The 17,726-nt window shown below is 41.3% G+C and overlaps 1 protein-coding gene across 5 annotated transcripts in view; it reads right to left on the bottom strand.

Moving 5' to 3' along the window:
* Positions 1 to 1,782: 1,782 nt before the first annotated feature.
* The window catches only part of tmem168b (transmembrane protein 168b), a 59,137-nt gene continuing 43,193 nt past the window's right edge, over positions 1,783 to 17,726 (bottom strand). For all 5 annotated transcript variants that reach the window (XM_068050572.1, XM_068050573.1, XM_068050575.1 and 2 more), the window contains one exon: positions 1,783 to 5,283. In XM_068050572.1, coding sequence (XP_067906673.1) covers positions 4,736 to 5,283 — 548 coding nt within the window. In that variant the 3' untranslated portion in view covers positions 1,783 to 4,735. The remainder of the gene's footprint in view (positions 5,284 to 17,726) is intronic.

Below are 17,726 nucleotides of genomic sequence, written 5' to 3'. Positions count from 1 at the left end.
AACCACATTGCTGTGGATCTGGAGTCACATGTAGGCCAGACCAGGTAAGGACAGCAGATTTCCCTCCCGAAAGGACATTAGTGAACCAGATGGGTTTTTACAACAATCGACAATAGTTTCATGGCTATCATTAGATTAGCTTTAAATTCCAGATTTATTAATTGAATTCAAATTCCACCTTCTGCTGTGGTGGGATTTGAACCCATGTCCCCAGAACAATACCTGGTTCTCTGGGTTACTAATCGAGTGACAATACCAGTACGCCACCTCTCCCCTTGTGTGACACAACTCTTACTTGCCACTTATCAGCTCAAGCCTGAATGTTGTTCCAGGTCTTGCTGCATGCAGGCCTGAACTGCTTCAGTATCTAAGAAGTTGTAAATAGTACTGAACACTGTGCAATCATCAGCAAACATCCCAACTTCTGACCTTAGAATGGAGGAAAGGTCATTGATGAAGCAGCTAAAGATGGTTGGGCCTAGGACACTACCCTGAGGAACTCCTGCAGCAATGTTCTGGGGCTGGGATGATTGGCCTCCAGCAACCACAACCATCTGCCTGTGTAAGAGGAATGACTCCAACTAGTGGAGCGTTTTCCCCCGATTCCCATTGACTTCAATTTTGTTAGGGCTCCTTGATGCCACAAGGACTGCTGCGTTTCAAGGCGTCAGCTCACCACCACCTCTCAAGGGCAATTAGAATGGGCAATAAATGCTGGCCTAGCCAGTGACGCCCACATGCCCCGAACGAATAAAAAAAATCTTGGTCAAATGCTGCCTTGATGTGAAGGGTAGTCACTCACTCTGGAATTCAGCTCTTTTGTCCATATTTGAACCAAAGCTGTGATGAGTTCTGGAGCTGAGTCACTCTGGTGGACCCAAGTGAGTATTAGTAACTGGTTATTGCTGATTAAGTGCCACTTGATAGCACTGTTGATGGCACCTTCCATCACTTTGCTGATGATTGAGAGTAAACTGATCTGGCAGTAATTGGCTGGATTGGATTTGTCCTGCTTTTTGTGGACAGGGCACACCTGGGCAATTTTCCATATTGTCAGGTAGATGCCAGCATTGTAGCTGCACTGGAACAGATTGGCTAGGGGGCGCAGCTAGTTATGGAGCACAGGTCTTCAGTACTATAGGCAGGAGGCTGTTGGGGCACATAGCCTTTGCTGTATCCAGTACGTTCAGCTATTTCTTGACCATGCGGAGTGAATTGAATTGACTGAAGACTGGCATCTGTGATGCTGCGGACCTCACGTGGAGGCTGAGATCATCACTGACTTGGCTGTTCTGGCTGATGATGGTCACAAATGCTTCAACCTTTTGCACTGATGTGCCGGGCTCCCCCCATCATTGAGCATGGGGATGTTTGTGAAGTCTTCTCCTCTGGTTAGTTGTTCAATAGTCCACCAGCATTCATGACTGAATATGGCAGGACTGCAGAGATTTGATCTGATCTGTTGGTTGTAGGATTGCTTAGCTCTGTCTATAGCCATCTTAATTGTACCTGCCTCCTCCATTGAACCAAAGGGTGTTGCTATTTTTCAACTGCTTCTCTGACATCAAAACCAGGATGAATCAAAATACTCTCGAGTTTGTTTTCATCTCCCTTCAGCACCTACGTGCCTCTGGTCTTTGATTTTTTTTCCCACTTCTGTAACAGAACCCACGTTTTCCCGTCTCTCCACCTCTAAAACTCTTGTCAATTCCATCAGCACCTCAAAGCTTATGTTCTCCAATGCTGTCCTAGCAAGCCCCCGCACCCCCCCCCCCCACCTTAACTTGTACACATCTCTCAAGTCTGCATCCTCATCTGCACTAACTCCTGTACTGCTGTCACTCCAGTATTCTTCAACATCCACTGTCTCCCCATGTCCCAGTGGCTTCTCATACTTGTTTTCAATTCATTCTAAGGCTTTGCCTTACCCTAACTTACTGACTTTGCAAGTTTCAACATTGGGCTGCTCTTGCCCTCTGCTCAACAAGGAGCAGTTACTTCAGTGGATACTGAAAAATAAAAACAGAAAATGCTGGAAATACTCAGAATTCTGATGAAAGGCCATCGACCTGAAGCGTTAACACTGTTTCTCTCTACACAGATGCTGCCAGCTATTTCCAGCATTTTCTGTTTTTATTTATGGGCAGCTACTTGTTTAGTCACAATATACCTGCCCTCTGAAAGTCTTTGCCTTTCTGCCCCATCAGCCTCCCTCTGTGCTTTCAGAATCCTTTTCTTCAACCATCACTTTGGGTCCCTGGAAATACTCAACAGGTCAGGCAGCATCTGTGGACAGAGAAGCAGAGTTCTGGGTTCTGATGAAAGGTCACAGGCTTGAAATATTAACTCTGCTTCTCTCTGCACAGATGCTGCCTGACTTGCTGAGTATTTCCAGCACTTTCTGTTTTTATTCCAGATTTCCATTATCTGCGGTATTTTGCTTTTACTTTGGGTCCTTACCCTAACAAATCTTTCTTTCTTCCTCTTACTCAACATTCAGATTTGTCTGCCTTAATTTATACCAAAGAGTGGAGAATTGTGGTTCAGGCTCAAGATCTTCTAAATGTTGAGTTATCAATCTCAGCTATGCTGCGAAAGTTAAACACTTCCTTTTATGAAGAGAAAGATATTTGGAGAAATTATTGAATTATTAACTAAAGTCACTGTCACATGGGCAAAATGCCTACAGATTGCTTCCTTTGCCCTCATATATCTAATACATGGAGACCTTAAGAGTGACTTTTACCAACACACAAAACTCCATGCAGGAGTGAGGAGGCGATACAATTTCCCTTTGTACTTGAGGGCTTTGGAGGGACTGGGGTGAGAATCAGTTACAGCACCCACCATAGACTGAGTGAGAATATGATTATGCTCTTATAAGCCTTGCAGTTTAAACGTACACTGGCAATCACAGCATGAACCTCAGGAAAGGAAGGATGAGGAGAAAAATAATTAACAACTTGCATTTATAGAGTACCTTTATGATGTCCCAAGGTGCTTCACATGTACATAATCAGACAAAAATTGATAAATTCAGTTACCCACAAAGATGAGAATGAACATTAGGAATGAAAAAAACTATTCTAGTCATTTAGAATATGATGTAATCAAAATCACAGCTTCACTGCCAATATCTCATTTGTCACTCCCTACCACTAGATCTAACCCCTTTGACACTGCAAACTCAGGTGCTATATAACTAGCTCCGAAGTAGCACTTTATAGCAAGATTGTAAGGGACTGTAGCTCAGGGAGATGTGGAAGATCCATAAATAAAATGTCTAAAGTGATTTGATGTTTATAGCAAACAGAAGAAGCAAACATGGTGTTTATTGGTTGATTTTATAGGGAGCTATAGAACAATGAAAAATGAAAAATAAATTCTCAGATAGTAAAATAATGCACATGCCAGAAATCAAAATGTGGCAAAATAATATAACAGAAGATAAAATCAAAGTAATTCATCACAAAAGAATAATACATTTAAGCCAAAGGTGCATCCTGCTTTGGTTTATAAATGAACATAAGTAATTGCATGCAAGTAAGCTCAATTAGAAAGATTTTAGAAAATGGCTAGAAATAACATTTATTTTGAGATACAGTTGATAATGAAACAGACAGTAGGTGGCTTTAAAAGAATGCCTCTTCATTTCATACACAATCCATAGTCACGCACAACATAAGGTTTTGATATTGATCGCAGTAACAATAATATGGTATTGCATATGAATTAAGGAAATCTCCACATTGTGGTTGCAGCAAATAATTACATTCTGACAACTAATGGGATTTGTTATATCTTAGTTAAAAACCTAAGTATAGCACAAAAGGCTTTAAACTGAATATTCACAGTTTTACTCAGCTCTCAACTATTGAATGAATTGCTTTGTTGGATGGCATCATTAGGCAAAAAGACCACCATGATCTTGAACAAAAGGCCAATGCCAAAGATGAGCATTGTACATTAGCTTTAAAGTAGCAAAATTTATAAAATATCAGAAAACTTTCCAACAGATGAACGACATGCAAAAGTCATTTTCACTGCAATTAAGGTGGATGACATGTTATAGTTTCTCTTGGTCTTGTATCAACACTACTGCACTCTTCAGGTTATTTTTACATCTGGTGAAACTATCCAAAGAAGCAAGTCAATTGAGAGAAAGAATATAAAATTGGACAATCAAATTTAAGGAATATTCTGCAATTTAAGCTTTTGAACAATGGTTTTAAGTTAGAGATGTAAATAACAAATACATTTTTTGATAAAGTATATTATCTGAAGAATTTACTTTATGGTTTGGCACGTTCAACATTTGGTAGCCATATGTCCTCTTTCCTGCTCTAATGGGTAATGATGATATCTTAGAACAATATTTATTATTTTCCATTTTAATTGCTGTCAAAACATTACTTGTGCTCGTGGCTTTGAACTCAGTGCACTATAAATAACTGCAACGGTTGCCATCTTAATGCAGTAATTCCTTGTATTCACTTTATATAGTATTAGAAACATTGCAGTATGTAATAGCACATATATACAAATTAAAAATGGTATTAAGTCCTGACGAACCCTGAAATCTGTTGAGTTTAAGAAATGCAAGCTTGGGATAAATCAATAACTTTTCAGCACCTGTAGCCCTTTAACTTTTATACAAACCTTTACACCAAAATCTTTGGAAGGATGCCTGTAAGTGCAATACAAAGTTCTAAGTATTCGACATGAGACAACATTGTCATGATTTCACAAGTTTAAACCCTTGCCCTGTGTCCAGGACTGTGGGTGGGAACCACTGCATCTTCAACCTTTTGAAACATCTAAAACAAACATTACACATCCAAAAAAGGTTCAGCCCACCACACCAGTCTGCCAAGTGAATCAGAGGATAAGTGATACGAGGGAAGTAAATCATCCAATGCTTGGCAACATCACTTCCTGTTGGTAAATGAAGAGTGTAATCACTCCAGGATTTAGATATACCATAAACAGCCATCACTGTTCTTCCTTTATCTGACCAGCTAATGTTGTTGTCAATGTTGCAGTTATATTCTACCCAGTCTTTAGTAAAGTCACCTAACTGTGGAAGGTCTGCTTCCTCAATATTAACTTCTTTGGCCAGTTCTGCACCTTGTACAGCAACAAAAGTTTCACTGATTCTTCTTACATCTTTAACCCACGGAAGAGCATTCTCAGAGTCCAAAACAATTATCAGACGGGAGCAGAAGTCAGCATTCTTCTCTTTCCACCACTCCACAATTGTCTCCAGCCTCAAGGTTTCTCCTCCTGATCAAAAATAATCAGAAGAATAGTGCTCAGAAACAGTAGGTTCAACTAAGCCTGTTACAACTTATTTGGATATGGTATCTCAATGCTATTCAGAACATTTGACATGCAATTAGCAATCCAAATGGAAGGTGCAATTCTCTGGTTAAGAGGTTGCTTTAGTTTCATTTACTGTTACAAATGTCCATAGTCCTGTTTCACCTGACAATATGATTTACAATTGCTTCAAACTTAAGGTTGCTTTAAGTTCTACTTCTGACATACATTAATAGATTTCTAAAATATTTCAGATGTAGTTAAGTTTTTGGATGATACAACAATTCTGTGCTGATAGTTTGGTCAAATCCTGTTAGATATTTTGTGTGCACATATACACAGAACAGCTGTATGAACCCATACTGCCTTTACCATGACCACACAAATAATAGAATTTGTCAACAGCGAACAAATATATACATAGCAAGTTGACTATTGATTTGTAATGATGTACCAATACTTTACTCATATTCATTGAGAAAAGGTCTTAAATTTCTCAAGCTTTGCAGCAGCACATTCTGTGTATGCAGGAGTTCAAAGCCTATTTCTTCCTTAAGAAAACTCAGCCCAAAGATTGAGATTTCTCTGACACTTGGGACTAAAACCAGAGTGAAATACTTAGACATTTCAAAAAGAAAAAAAAATTATACTTTCAATAAAGCACATTTCTCCCCCCAACACCCCCAAAAAGAAAAAATGCTAGACTTCTCAGGGATCCTTGCATGCACCAATTTAGTTGAGAAACTAACATTTACTATTATGCTTAAAGCACACACTTACTGCACTCAAAATGGTGTGCAATACCATTGAACGATAACATTCCAAAGCTTCTTCTGATCTGGCAACATGAGTCAGGTACCACACTTCAAAGGGTGACACTAGAGGTTTTGATATGGCACAACTAAGGGACAGGTTATGTCCGATTAATATACTGGAGCTGTTTAAGGAGGTTACAAAATCCAGTGGATAATAGTGAAGCAGTGAATGTTACCTAGCTGGATTTCAGAAAGGCATCTGATCCACCTCACATAACAGATTGACTCACAAGGTGTATGCCCATCGGGTAGATGGAAAAGCATTAGTTTAGACCCAACAGAAAAAAGGTGATGTATGGAAGGTTAGAGTATAAACTGGCAGCCAGTGAGTCCATTTGGGGCCGTTTTGGTTTATAAACTTTTATAAATGACTTGGTAGCTAGAATATTATCCAAGATATCTCAGTTTGTGCCGACATCAAATTGGATAGTGCTCAATCAAGCAAACCAAAATAATCCAAAATAATCTGGACAGACTATTTCAATGGGCAGAGAAGTCACTGGAGGTTAACCTGAATATTTGCACTCATGGTAGAGGAAGGAAAAGTTGGAGTCCATATTAAATGTCAATGTTTTGAGGTAACAGAGCAGGAAAGAGATCTGGGAGCTTTAGTCAATAGTTAGTTAAAGCTGTCAGTTGAATGTCCATGGATAGTGAAAAAACAAATAAAATACATGGCTAAGAAGGTAAGTCTAAAGAGATAATGTTGACATTGTATCTGGCCTTGGTGAGAGCCATGTTCAGTTTTAACCTCTGTATTAGAGGAAATATGTATTGTTACTGGAAGGAGCCTAGAGGAATGCTCTGAGGCTGCTTACTGAAGTTAGTGGGCTACATTAGAAGGAAGATGGATTGTCCACCCTGGAACTTTACTCTTCAGATGACAGGAGGACTTGACAGATGTCTTTAAGATTTAACATGCATGAAGAATTTAGAATCAGTCAACTACTTTTGCTGGGCACAGGCCACATACAGCTTCAACATTATCCCTTTTGAATTATCTCCTTAGCTATCTACAACCTGCCCTTATGGGATGCCTCATCAAAACCTCCAGTATCAACCCCTGAAGTGCAGTACTTGGCACTAAATCCAAAGCAGCTATGGAATGTTCCCATTCAATGGTATTGCATTCCATTTTGAGGACACACTAAAGTTAGGGGTGTAAAACAGAATGTATGAAATCTAGGCAACAATTGTTTATTAAGAAGGTGGGAGAATTTTGGAATGATTTATGAGCAGGGTGGTGAAATGGAAAGGAAAAGGTTATTAGTCCAAATAGTTTATTCTTCCAAACCACTTATTAATTCATAGAATCATACAGTCATGATGGTACAGAAGGGAGCCATTTGGCCTATTGTTTCCTTATCATGACTGTGGAACTAATAGTTCTGTATCTCCTTTTCTGTGCTCAAGAAAGTACTTGGATCTAAATTCTGTACACATCTTAAAAAGAGATCTATCAAATCAGCCTCATCCTCTTCTTCTCCAGAGAATGAAGTCTGTAAACAATGTTTCCTCACGGTAAATTTTAAGAAAGGACTGGATGAATGCCAATTAGCAAAGGGGATCAAGGGTCATTGGTTTCAGAACCACAGTAAGAAAACCAGTTTGGAAAAGTAGATTAACTGGATCAATATTCTTCTCCTATTCAAACATATTTCTGTTACTAGGACAGTATGTTGCTGGGCCAGCAGCAATGCCACTATTGTAGACAATGACGCCTCAAACCCCAATTCTCCAGCAGTTGTAATTTATACTGCGGCTGCATTCTATACTGTCAATACAGAGCTCTGAGTGGAGATGGACACGCAAGATTAACAATTCCTATAGAAACTGCCAAATTCAGTTTACTTCTTAATGAGCCCTATTGAAAAACAGAATGGTCACATAGCATTAGTAAATCTTAGACACAGAGGGATAAAATATATTTCCAATATTTTATTTTTCTTCCTTTGAGGATGTCACTAATGTGCTCCCTCTTTCAGTCAGGTGGGAAAGCTAGTCACAGCCCAGTATATATCAATAATTGTTAATCCTTGTCTAAAGCAACTCACAGGAATACAGATTTCTGACAGATCAATCGCAGCATCAGTGTTTTTACACTTGAGAGAAAGAGTCACTGCTGTGTGAATCAAGGATTTTGTTAGTGTACTCATGCTGCCGACTTTCAACTTAAAAGGTAAAGAGCTACAACAGTGGCACAAGTACACAAGCTGCATCTTACTGGAACTGACCACTGCTATCCAAGTTTCAACATGTCAGCATGACAGATGGCGCAAGCACCACCATGAATAGCTGTGCCTAAAAGTATCAGGTCTTGGGACAGCATTTGTGACACAATGGGGTGCTACAGTGCTGTAAGATACCCTATCCTAGTCATAGATATATACATATAAACATAGGATTAGGATTTAAGGAATTTGCTCTCTTTTTACTTATGAATGCCTTGTGGATTTGAACTGTGGCTAGAAATAATAAAATTGTAAAAGTTGTTCTTTCCCAGGATGCCTTCGGGTTTAATGTGTCAAGATACAATTTAACTGACTGTGCTGTTTAGCTTCTGCTGAAGTGCAGGACGTAGGTTGCAGGATGTTTGATTCATGTCTGTTGACTTATTTTACATCGGATAATACGGCAGAGAAACAGGCCATTTGATCCAACCAGTCCAGGCCAGTTTTTATGCTCCACTTGAGCCTCCTCCCATCTTTCCTCAGCTAAATCTATTATCGTAACCCTCTACTCCCTTCTTCCTCATATGCTTGTCTAGCTTCCATTTAAATGTATCTCCTATTTGCTGCAATCATTCCCTGTGGTAGCAAGTTACATATTCTCACCATTCTTTGGGTAAAGAAGTTTTTTCTGAATTCCCTATTGGATTTCTTGGTGACTATTTTATATTGATGGCCTCTTCCCACATGTGGAAACATTCTCTCTGTATCCACTCCATCAAAACCTTTCATAATTTTAAAGAACTCTATTGGATCACCCCAAGCCTTTTTTCGGGAGAAGAAAAACTCAGCCTGTTCATCCTTTCCTGATGTTTTCCCATGCATTTCTGGTATCATCCTTGTAAATCTTCTCGACACCTTCTCCAGTGCCTCAATATCCTTTTCATAATATGCCGCCCAAAACTGCATGCAGTACTCTTAAGTGTGGTCCAACCAAGTTTCAATACAGGTTTAGCATAACTTCCCTACTGTTCAATTCTATCTGTCTAGAAATAAAGCCTAATGCTTAGTTTGCTTCTTTTATGGCCATGCTAACCTCTGGCGCAACTTTTAGTGATTGGTATATTTGTACTCTGACATCACTTTATTCCTCTACCCCACCTAGACGCATACCTTTCAAATAATGTGACCTCCCTATTCTTCCTACCAAAATGTACTAGTTCACATTTATCTGTGTTGAATTTTATTTGCCCATTCTGCAAGTTTATTAATCTCATCCTGTAATTTGTTGCAGTCCAGGTCAGTATTGACTATCTCCCCTAATTTGGTGTCATCCACAAATTTAGAAATTGTCTTTTTGATTCCAAAGTTCAAATCGTTAATGTAAATTGTGAACAGCAGTGGTCCCAGCACTGATCCTTGGGAACACCACTTCCCACCTTCTGCCACTCTGAATAACTACCCTTTACTCCCACTCACTGCTTTCTGTCTTGAAGTCAGCTAGCAATTCGGTCACTTGTCCCCTGACTCCACGTTCTCTGACCTTATTCATTAGTCTATTATGGGCATCTTATCGAAGGTCTTTTGAAAATCACATATTGTGAAATGAGACAACCAATACAGTCTTGAGACAGGTAGTGGGGTAATAAACAAGTTGGCATCTGGCGCTTTGTAAGAACACTATCATTTCGGGGGTCTTGCTCACAATAACACTTGTCATGCAAAATGAATCATTTAGGACTTTGTGCCTGACTTGTAACCTATAAGGATCTTGAGCTTTCTTTAACAATTTGTACAGTCAGGATTGAAAGAATCAACAAAGTTATGTTTCTACCCAAAGATAAATGGGGAAATTCCATTTATTTCTCTGCATGGCCTATGGCTTAAAGACATTGTTTGTGCCTGGGCTTGGTAGAATACAATAAGAGGATTACATTGTAACCATTTTTGTTTTGTCAGATACAACGTATTAATTGAGGCAAATTACTTCAAATGATGGTTAGCTCTGGAATTAACTGAAACTGAAGCTTAAGCTACAGAAAGGGTTGACTGAAATCTCTTACTCCCTGCTAAATCAATTAAGTCACCCCCATTACCTAGGGAACAAAAGATATAAAATTTCAAATGAAGTGATCTGTTGATGCAGCAGTTACCTTTTCATTATCCTGGCAGTCTGCCAATACGCTATGTTAGTTCTATTTACTCCAGATTCAAGTTTATGTTGTTTTTGCAAACCAACTACAATGAATAGACATTTGTAATCTTTCACTATGTATGCTTCTTTCGAAAACAGATTATGAGGAATACGTTTATATTGGAATTCTAGTGATGAACTGTAACTGCTTACACATAATGTTTACTGCTAAGGCTATAAGAAATGATAAATGTAATTTTAAATAAAGTCTCAAGGAAACACATTTGTTTCCACATACAATAAACAATAGGCTACCCGTCTTCAGTCTCTGACAATACATGGAATAAATTACAGTAATAAGTGACTATGTTGCAATTCATTTTTCAAAAAGATTCAAGACAGACTTTAAGAAAAATATAATTGCAATTTGAATCAACCACAATGTTGTTAAATTAATAATTTTTAAGCATGACTTTGGTTATCTCATCTTTCATGTGCTCTAGGATTTTTATATTCCAAGTACATCTGGGCTGCTAATACTATGAGCAGGGAGCATCTTTAGTTAATGTTTCCCTAAGGATATTATTTTCAAAATGTCAAGAGTGCAACCATTACGTTACAGTAAGGCATAATTCCCTTTATACTTACTGTTTTTCGCTAACAGCTGCTCATGGTAACCTTTACATTTTTTTTTTTAAAAAGCCCAAAGGTTATACTATGGAAGAGATTGCAGAAGCTACCTGTATGCCCATATGCTGTGCCACATCTTCAAATACTCCGTATTCCTAAAAAGTTCCACTGCACATTAAATCATTAAATACATTAACCTATTTGTCTCAGCATATAAGGGATTTTTTTGTTTAAGGTTGTACAATTCATTTGGTGCACCAATATCACAAAACATTTCTACCATGAAATGATATGAAACAAGGTCTCATTCAGGATTCTACAGAGGACGGTCTTCTGATTTCAGCTGGGCCATCTATAGAAAGTGCTCAACTGGAAGGTGCTACTTCGACATGGGGAGGAAGAGAAAAATCTGAGGCCAAGGCAAGCATATCTAGTTGTTACAGGGTGACATTAGGGAAATGTCTATGAATGCCTGGATTCAACTGCTTTGAAGGGAATGGTAGACATGCAAGAGGTTTTCAGGAAAAATGAAAAAAAAACACATGCAAAAATAAAAGACTTTACAACAATAGCTGTGTTCTATGATCCCTTTCAAATCAAAACACTGTCATTAGCCAATTTGCTTAGTTTGGGTATTCTAACTTGCACAACAAAAACACAGACAGAACAAAACCATCAAATGTTTAGCTAAACCATACACTGACTGAATGGAGAAAAGCTAGTTATTTTTAGAATGCTGTCATGCTGTCACCATTATGCCAGAAGCACATTCTAGGGTGTATAATTGCTTTTTCTTATCATACAACATAATTTGCACTCATTTTTAATTTAGTAAGCAGATTTAGCATTCTCTGCCACTCGTGTGGTGCAACCTATATAACCAAATTTCTTTGCAAGATATTGTGGAAAGTGATTGATAGTTTAAAACTATAAAGCTTTTCCTCAAGTCAGATAAAGTTTGGATTAGCTTTTCATTTAGAGTTGTAGCTATTAATCACATTGATTTCTGTGCATAACCTCTTTAAATTAGTTTTGTTACATCTTGTTGTGCAATTCCAGTTAACAGGCTGGCTGACGCTAGATTCAGGAATTGTGCTTGAAGTAGAAAGCTTTGGAAAATTATGCAATTACTTCACCCATCTTTTCTTATTCATTCACGGGATGTGGGTGTCACTGGCATGGCCAGCATTTATTGCCCATCCCTAATGACCTTCGAAAAGGTGATGGTGAGCCACCTTCTTGAATACTACTGAGTGGCTTACTCGGCCATTTCAGAGGGCAGTTAAGAGTCAACCACATTGCTAGGTTCTGGAGTCACATAAAGACCAGACGAGGTAAGGATGACAGATTTCCTTCCCTAAAGGACATCAGAGAAGCAGATGGGTTTTTACAACAATCCAGTAGTTTTCATGGCAACCATTACTCATACTGGCATTTTATTCTAGATTTTATTTAATTGATTGAATTTAAATTCTCCAGCTGCCATGATGGGATTTGAAGTCAAGTCTCCGGATGATTAGGCTGGGCCTCTGGATTACTAATTTTTGAATTCGTTCATGGGATGCAAGCTTCACTGGTTCGGCCAGCATTTACTGCCCATTCCTAACTGCCCTTGAGAAGGTGGTGGTGAGCTGCCTTCTTGAACCTCTGTAATCCTTGGGGTGCAGATACACCAACAGTGCAGTTAGGAAGGGAGTTCCAGGAATTTGACCCAGCGACAGTGAAGGAACGGCAAAAAAGTTCCAAGTCAGGATGGTGTGTGGCTTAGAGGGGAACTTGTAGGTGGTGGTGTTCTCATGCATCTGCTGCCCCTGTTCTTCTCGGTGGTAGAGGTCGTGGGTTTGGAAGGTGCTGTCGAAGGAGCCTCGACAAGTTGCTGTGGTGCATCTTGTAGATGGTACCGACTGCTGCCACTGTGCATTGGTGGTGAAGGGAGTGAATGTTGAAGGTGGTGGATGGGGTGCCAATCAAGTGGGCTGCTTTGCCCTGGATGGCATTGAGCTTCGAGTGTCGTTCGAGCTGCACCAATCCAGGCAAGTGGAGAGAACTCCATCACACACCTGACTTGTGCCTTGTAGATGGTGGACAGGCTTTGGGGAGATAGGAGGTGAGTTACACGCAGCAGAATTCCCAGCCTCTGACCTGCTCTTGTAGCCACAGTATTTATGTGGCTGTTCCAGTTCAGTTTCTGGTCAATGGTAAACCCCTCTAGGATGTTAATAGTGGGGGATTCAGCGATGATGATGTCATAAACATCAAGGGGAGATGGTTAGATTCTCTCAAAATTGAGATGGTCGTTGCCTGGCACTTGTGTGGCACAAATGTTACTTGCCACTTACCAGCCCAAGCGTGGATGTTGTCCAGGTCTTCCTGCATATGGACACGGGCTGCTTCAGCATCTGAGGAGTCGCGAATGGTGAAAATTGTGCAATCATCAGTGAACATCCCCACCTCTGACCCTATGATGGAGGGAAGGTCATTGATGAAGCAGCTGAAGCCAGTTGGGCCTAGGACACTACCCTGAGGAACTCCTGCAGTGATGTTCTGGGACTGAGATGATTCATCTCCAACAACCACAACTATCTGACTTTGTGCTCGGCATGATTCCAACCAACGGAGCCCCAATTCCCATTGACTCCAGTTTTGTTAGGGTTACTTGATGCCATACTCGGTCAAATGCTGCCTTGATATCAAGGGCAGTCACTCTCAGTTTACCTCTGCAGTTGAGCTCTTTCGTCCACGTTTGGACCAAAGCTGTAATGAGGTCAGAATCTGAGTGGCCCTGGCGAAACCCAAACTGAGCGTCACTGAGCAGGTTACTGCTGAGCGAGTGCCACTTGATAGCACTGTCGACGACCCCTTCCATCACTTTGCTGATGATCGAGAGTAGACCGAAAGGGCAATAACTAGCCGGGTTGGATTTGTACTGCTTTTTGTGGACAGGACATTCCTGGGCAATTTTTCACATTGCCAGATAGATGCCAGTGCTGCAGCTGTAGTGGAACAGCTTGGCTAGGGTCGCGGCTAATTCTGGAGCAAAAGTCTTCAGTACTATTGCCAGACTGTTGTCAGGACTCATAGCCTTCGCAGTATCCTGACTTAGGGAAGGAGGTGCTCTTTAGTCTCTTTCTTTATCTTTTTTGCTTTTTCAGCCTCCACGGTACAGGGGAAGAAGCTGATTGGCAAGTAACTGTCTATGGACTGAGAAGGACAGCAGTGGTGGGAGATTAAAACCGGCGGCAGAGAGCCCCTTCTACCTATCAGAGCCCAAGGGTGATGTCACAGGAAAAGAGGTAGGTGATTGGTGAATATCTCTTCCGTGTCTCTTTTTGGCCAAGTGGTTTAAATCAAGAGACGTTATTAAAGCTGAACAGTAGTTAAGAAATCCACTTTTAAAATATTTAACAAGCAAATTAATTAATTAAATAGAATAGAGATGGCTGGGCAGGTGATGCGTTGCAGCTCTAGTATGTGGGAGCTGGTGGACGCCAGTGCAATCCACGGTGGCCACATCTGCAGCAAGTGTTGGCTGCTCGAGGACCTTCGGCTCAGAGTTGATGAGCTGGAGTCCAAGATGCGGACACTGCGACACATCAGGGAGGGGGAAGAGTTACCTGGACACTGTGTTTCAGGAGACAGTCAAACCTCTTAGATTAATTACATCAAATTTGGACTGTGGTCAGGGACAGGAGGGTGTGACTGCGAGTGAGGCATGTATGGGGATCCAGAATTTAGCTTTGGGGGAGCCTTGGCCCTTATCCAACAAGGTACAAGGTTCTTGCTCCCAGTGTGGATGAGGGCACAGGCTGCAGGGAGGATGAGCAAACTAACCACAGCACTGCGGTTCAGACCGCCATTCAAATGAGGGGAGAAAAGAGAAATGTAGTAGTAATAGGGGATAGCATAGTTAGGGGAATAGATACTGTTCTCTGCAGCCAGGACAGGGAGTCCCGACGGCTGTGTTGCCTACCTGGTGCCAAGGTTAAGGACATCTCTTCTGGCTGGAGAGGAACTTGGAGTGGGAGGGGAAGGATCCAGTTGTCGTGGTCCAAGTAGGTACCAACGACATAGGTAGGTCTGGGAAACAGATTCTGCTGAGGGACTATGAGCAACTCGGGGCTAAATTAAAAAGCAGAACCACAAAGGTAATAATCTCTGGATTACTACCTGAGCCACGTGTAAATTGGCATAGGGTAAATATGATTAGAGAGGTAAACGCGCGGCTCAAAGATTGGTGTGGGAGAAATGGGTTCCGATTCATGGGATACTGGCACCAGTACTGGGAAAGGAGAGAGCTGTTCTGTTGGGATGGGCTCCATTTGAACCATGCTGGGACCAGTGTCCTGGCAAATTGTATAACTAGGGCTATACAAACAAAGAACAAAGAACAGTACAGCACAGGAACAGGCCATTCGGCCCTCCAAGCCTGCGCCGATCTTGATGCCTGCCTAAACTAACACCTTCTGCACTCCCGGGGCCCATATCCCTCTATTCCCGTCCTATTTATATATTTGTCAAGATGTCTCTTAAACGTCGCTATCGTACCTGCTTCCACCACCTCTCCTGGCAGAAAGTTCCAGCCACTCACCACCCTCTGTGTAAAAAAAACTTGCCTCGCAGATCCCCTCTAAACTTTGCCCCTCTCACCTTAAACCTATGTCCCTTAGTAACTGACTCTTCCACCCTGGGAAAAAGCTTCTGACTATGGGCGGCACAGTGGCGCAGTGGTTAGCACCGCTGCCTCACAGCTCCAGGGACCCGGGTTCGATTCTGGGTACTGCCTGTGCGGAGTTTGCAAGTTCTCCCTGTGTCTGCGTGGGTTTCCTCCGGGTGCTCCGGTTTCCTCCCACATGCCAAAGACTTGCAGGTTGATAGGTTAATTGGCCATTATAAATTGCCCCTAGTATAGGTAGGTGGTAGGGAAATATATAGGGACAGGTGGGGATGTGGTAGGAATATGGGATTAGTGTAGGATTAGTATAAATGGGTGGTTGATGGTCGGCACAGACACGGTGGGCCGAAGGGCCTGTATCAGTGCTGTATCTCTAAAACTAAAACTAAAAAACTATCCACTCTGTCCATGCCGCTCATAACTTTGTAAACCTCTATCATGTCGCCCCTCCACCTCCGTCGTTCCAGTGAAAACAATCCGAGTTTTTCCAACCTCTCCTAATAGCTAATGCCCTCCAGACCAGGCAACATCCTGGTAAACCTCCTCTGTACCCTCTCCAAAGCCTCCACGTCCTTCTGGTAGTGTGGCGACCAGAATTGCACGCAATATTCTAAGTGTGGCCTAACTAAAGTTCTGTACAGCTGCAACATGACTTGCCAATTTTTATACTCTATGCCCCGACCGATGAAGGCAAGCATTCCGTATGCCTTCTTGACTACCTTATCCACCTGCGTTGCCACTTTCAGTGACCTGTGGACCTGTATGCCCAGATCTCTCTGTCTGTCAATACTCCCAAGGGTTCTGCCATTTACTGTATACCTCCCACCTGCATTAGATCTTCCAAAATGCATTACCTCACATTTATCCGGATTAAACTCCATCTGCCATTTCTCCGCCCAAGTCTCCAACCGATCTATATCCTGCTGTATCCTCTGACAATCCTCATCATTATCCGCAACTCCACCAACCTTTGTGTCGTCCGCAAACTTACTAATCAGACCAGCTACATTTTCCTCCAAATCATTTATATATACTACAAACAGCAAAGGTCCCAGCACTGATCCCTGCGGAACACCACTAGTCACATCCCTCCATTCGGAAAAACACCCATCCACTGTTACCCTCTGTCTTCTGTGACTGAACCAGTTCTGTATCCATCTTGCCAGCTCACCTCTGATCCCGTGTGACTTCACCTTTTGCACCAGTCTGCCATGCGGGACCTTGTCAAAGGCTTTACTAAAGTCCATATAGACAACATCCACCGCCCTTCCCTCATCAATCATCTTCGTCACTTCCTCAAAAAACTCAATCAAATTAATAAGACACGACCTCCCCTTCACAAAACCATGCTATAGATAGGACTTTAAACTAATTAGTGGGGGGAGGGTTTAATTGAAGGGAAGTTTAAAAAATCAAAAAGAAACGAGAGAGTAGAGGTGCAGGGTAGTGAAGAGGTGAACGATAATCAGAGTGTGACAGGAAGGGACAGAAAATATAAGCAGAAGAGTGCAGCAGAAATTAGAACCAGAATGAGTAATAATGGCAAAAAGTCAAAGCTTAAGGTTCTTTATCTGAATGCATGCAGCATCTGTAACAAGATAGATAAGTTGAATGCACAAATAGAAATTAATGAGTATGACTTGCTAGCTATTACAGAGACATGGTTGCAAGGTGACTAAGACTGGGAACTCAATATTCAAGGGTATTCGACGTTCTGGAAAAATAGGCAAAAAGGAAAAGGAGGTGGGGTAGCTTTGTTAATAAAGGAAGGTATCAGTGCGGTGCTGGTAGTGATATAGGTGCAATAGTTTGTGATGTGGAATCAGTTTGGGTAGAAATAAGGAATAGCAAGGGGATCAAATCACGGGTAGAAGTCATCTGCAGGCCCCCGAAGAGTTGCCTCACAGTAAGACAAAGTATAAATTGGGAAATAATGGAGGCGTGTAAGAAAGACGCTACAATTGTCATGGGTGATTTTAATCTGCATA

Source organism: Heterodontus francisci, chromosome 18 (genome assembly GCF_036365525.1).
Source record: "Heterodontus francisci isolate sHetFra1 chromosome 18, sHetFra1.hap1, whole genome shotgun sequence".
In the NCBI taxonomy this organism is placed as follows: Eukaryota; Metazoa; Chordata; class Chondrichthyes; order Heterodontiformes; family Heterodontidae; genus Heterodontus; species Heterodontus francisci.
Note: the sequence above shows the minus strand (reverse complement) of the source record. Positions and strands in the feature narration are given on the sequence as shown.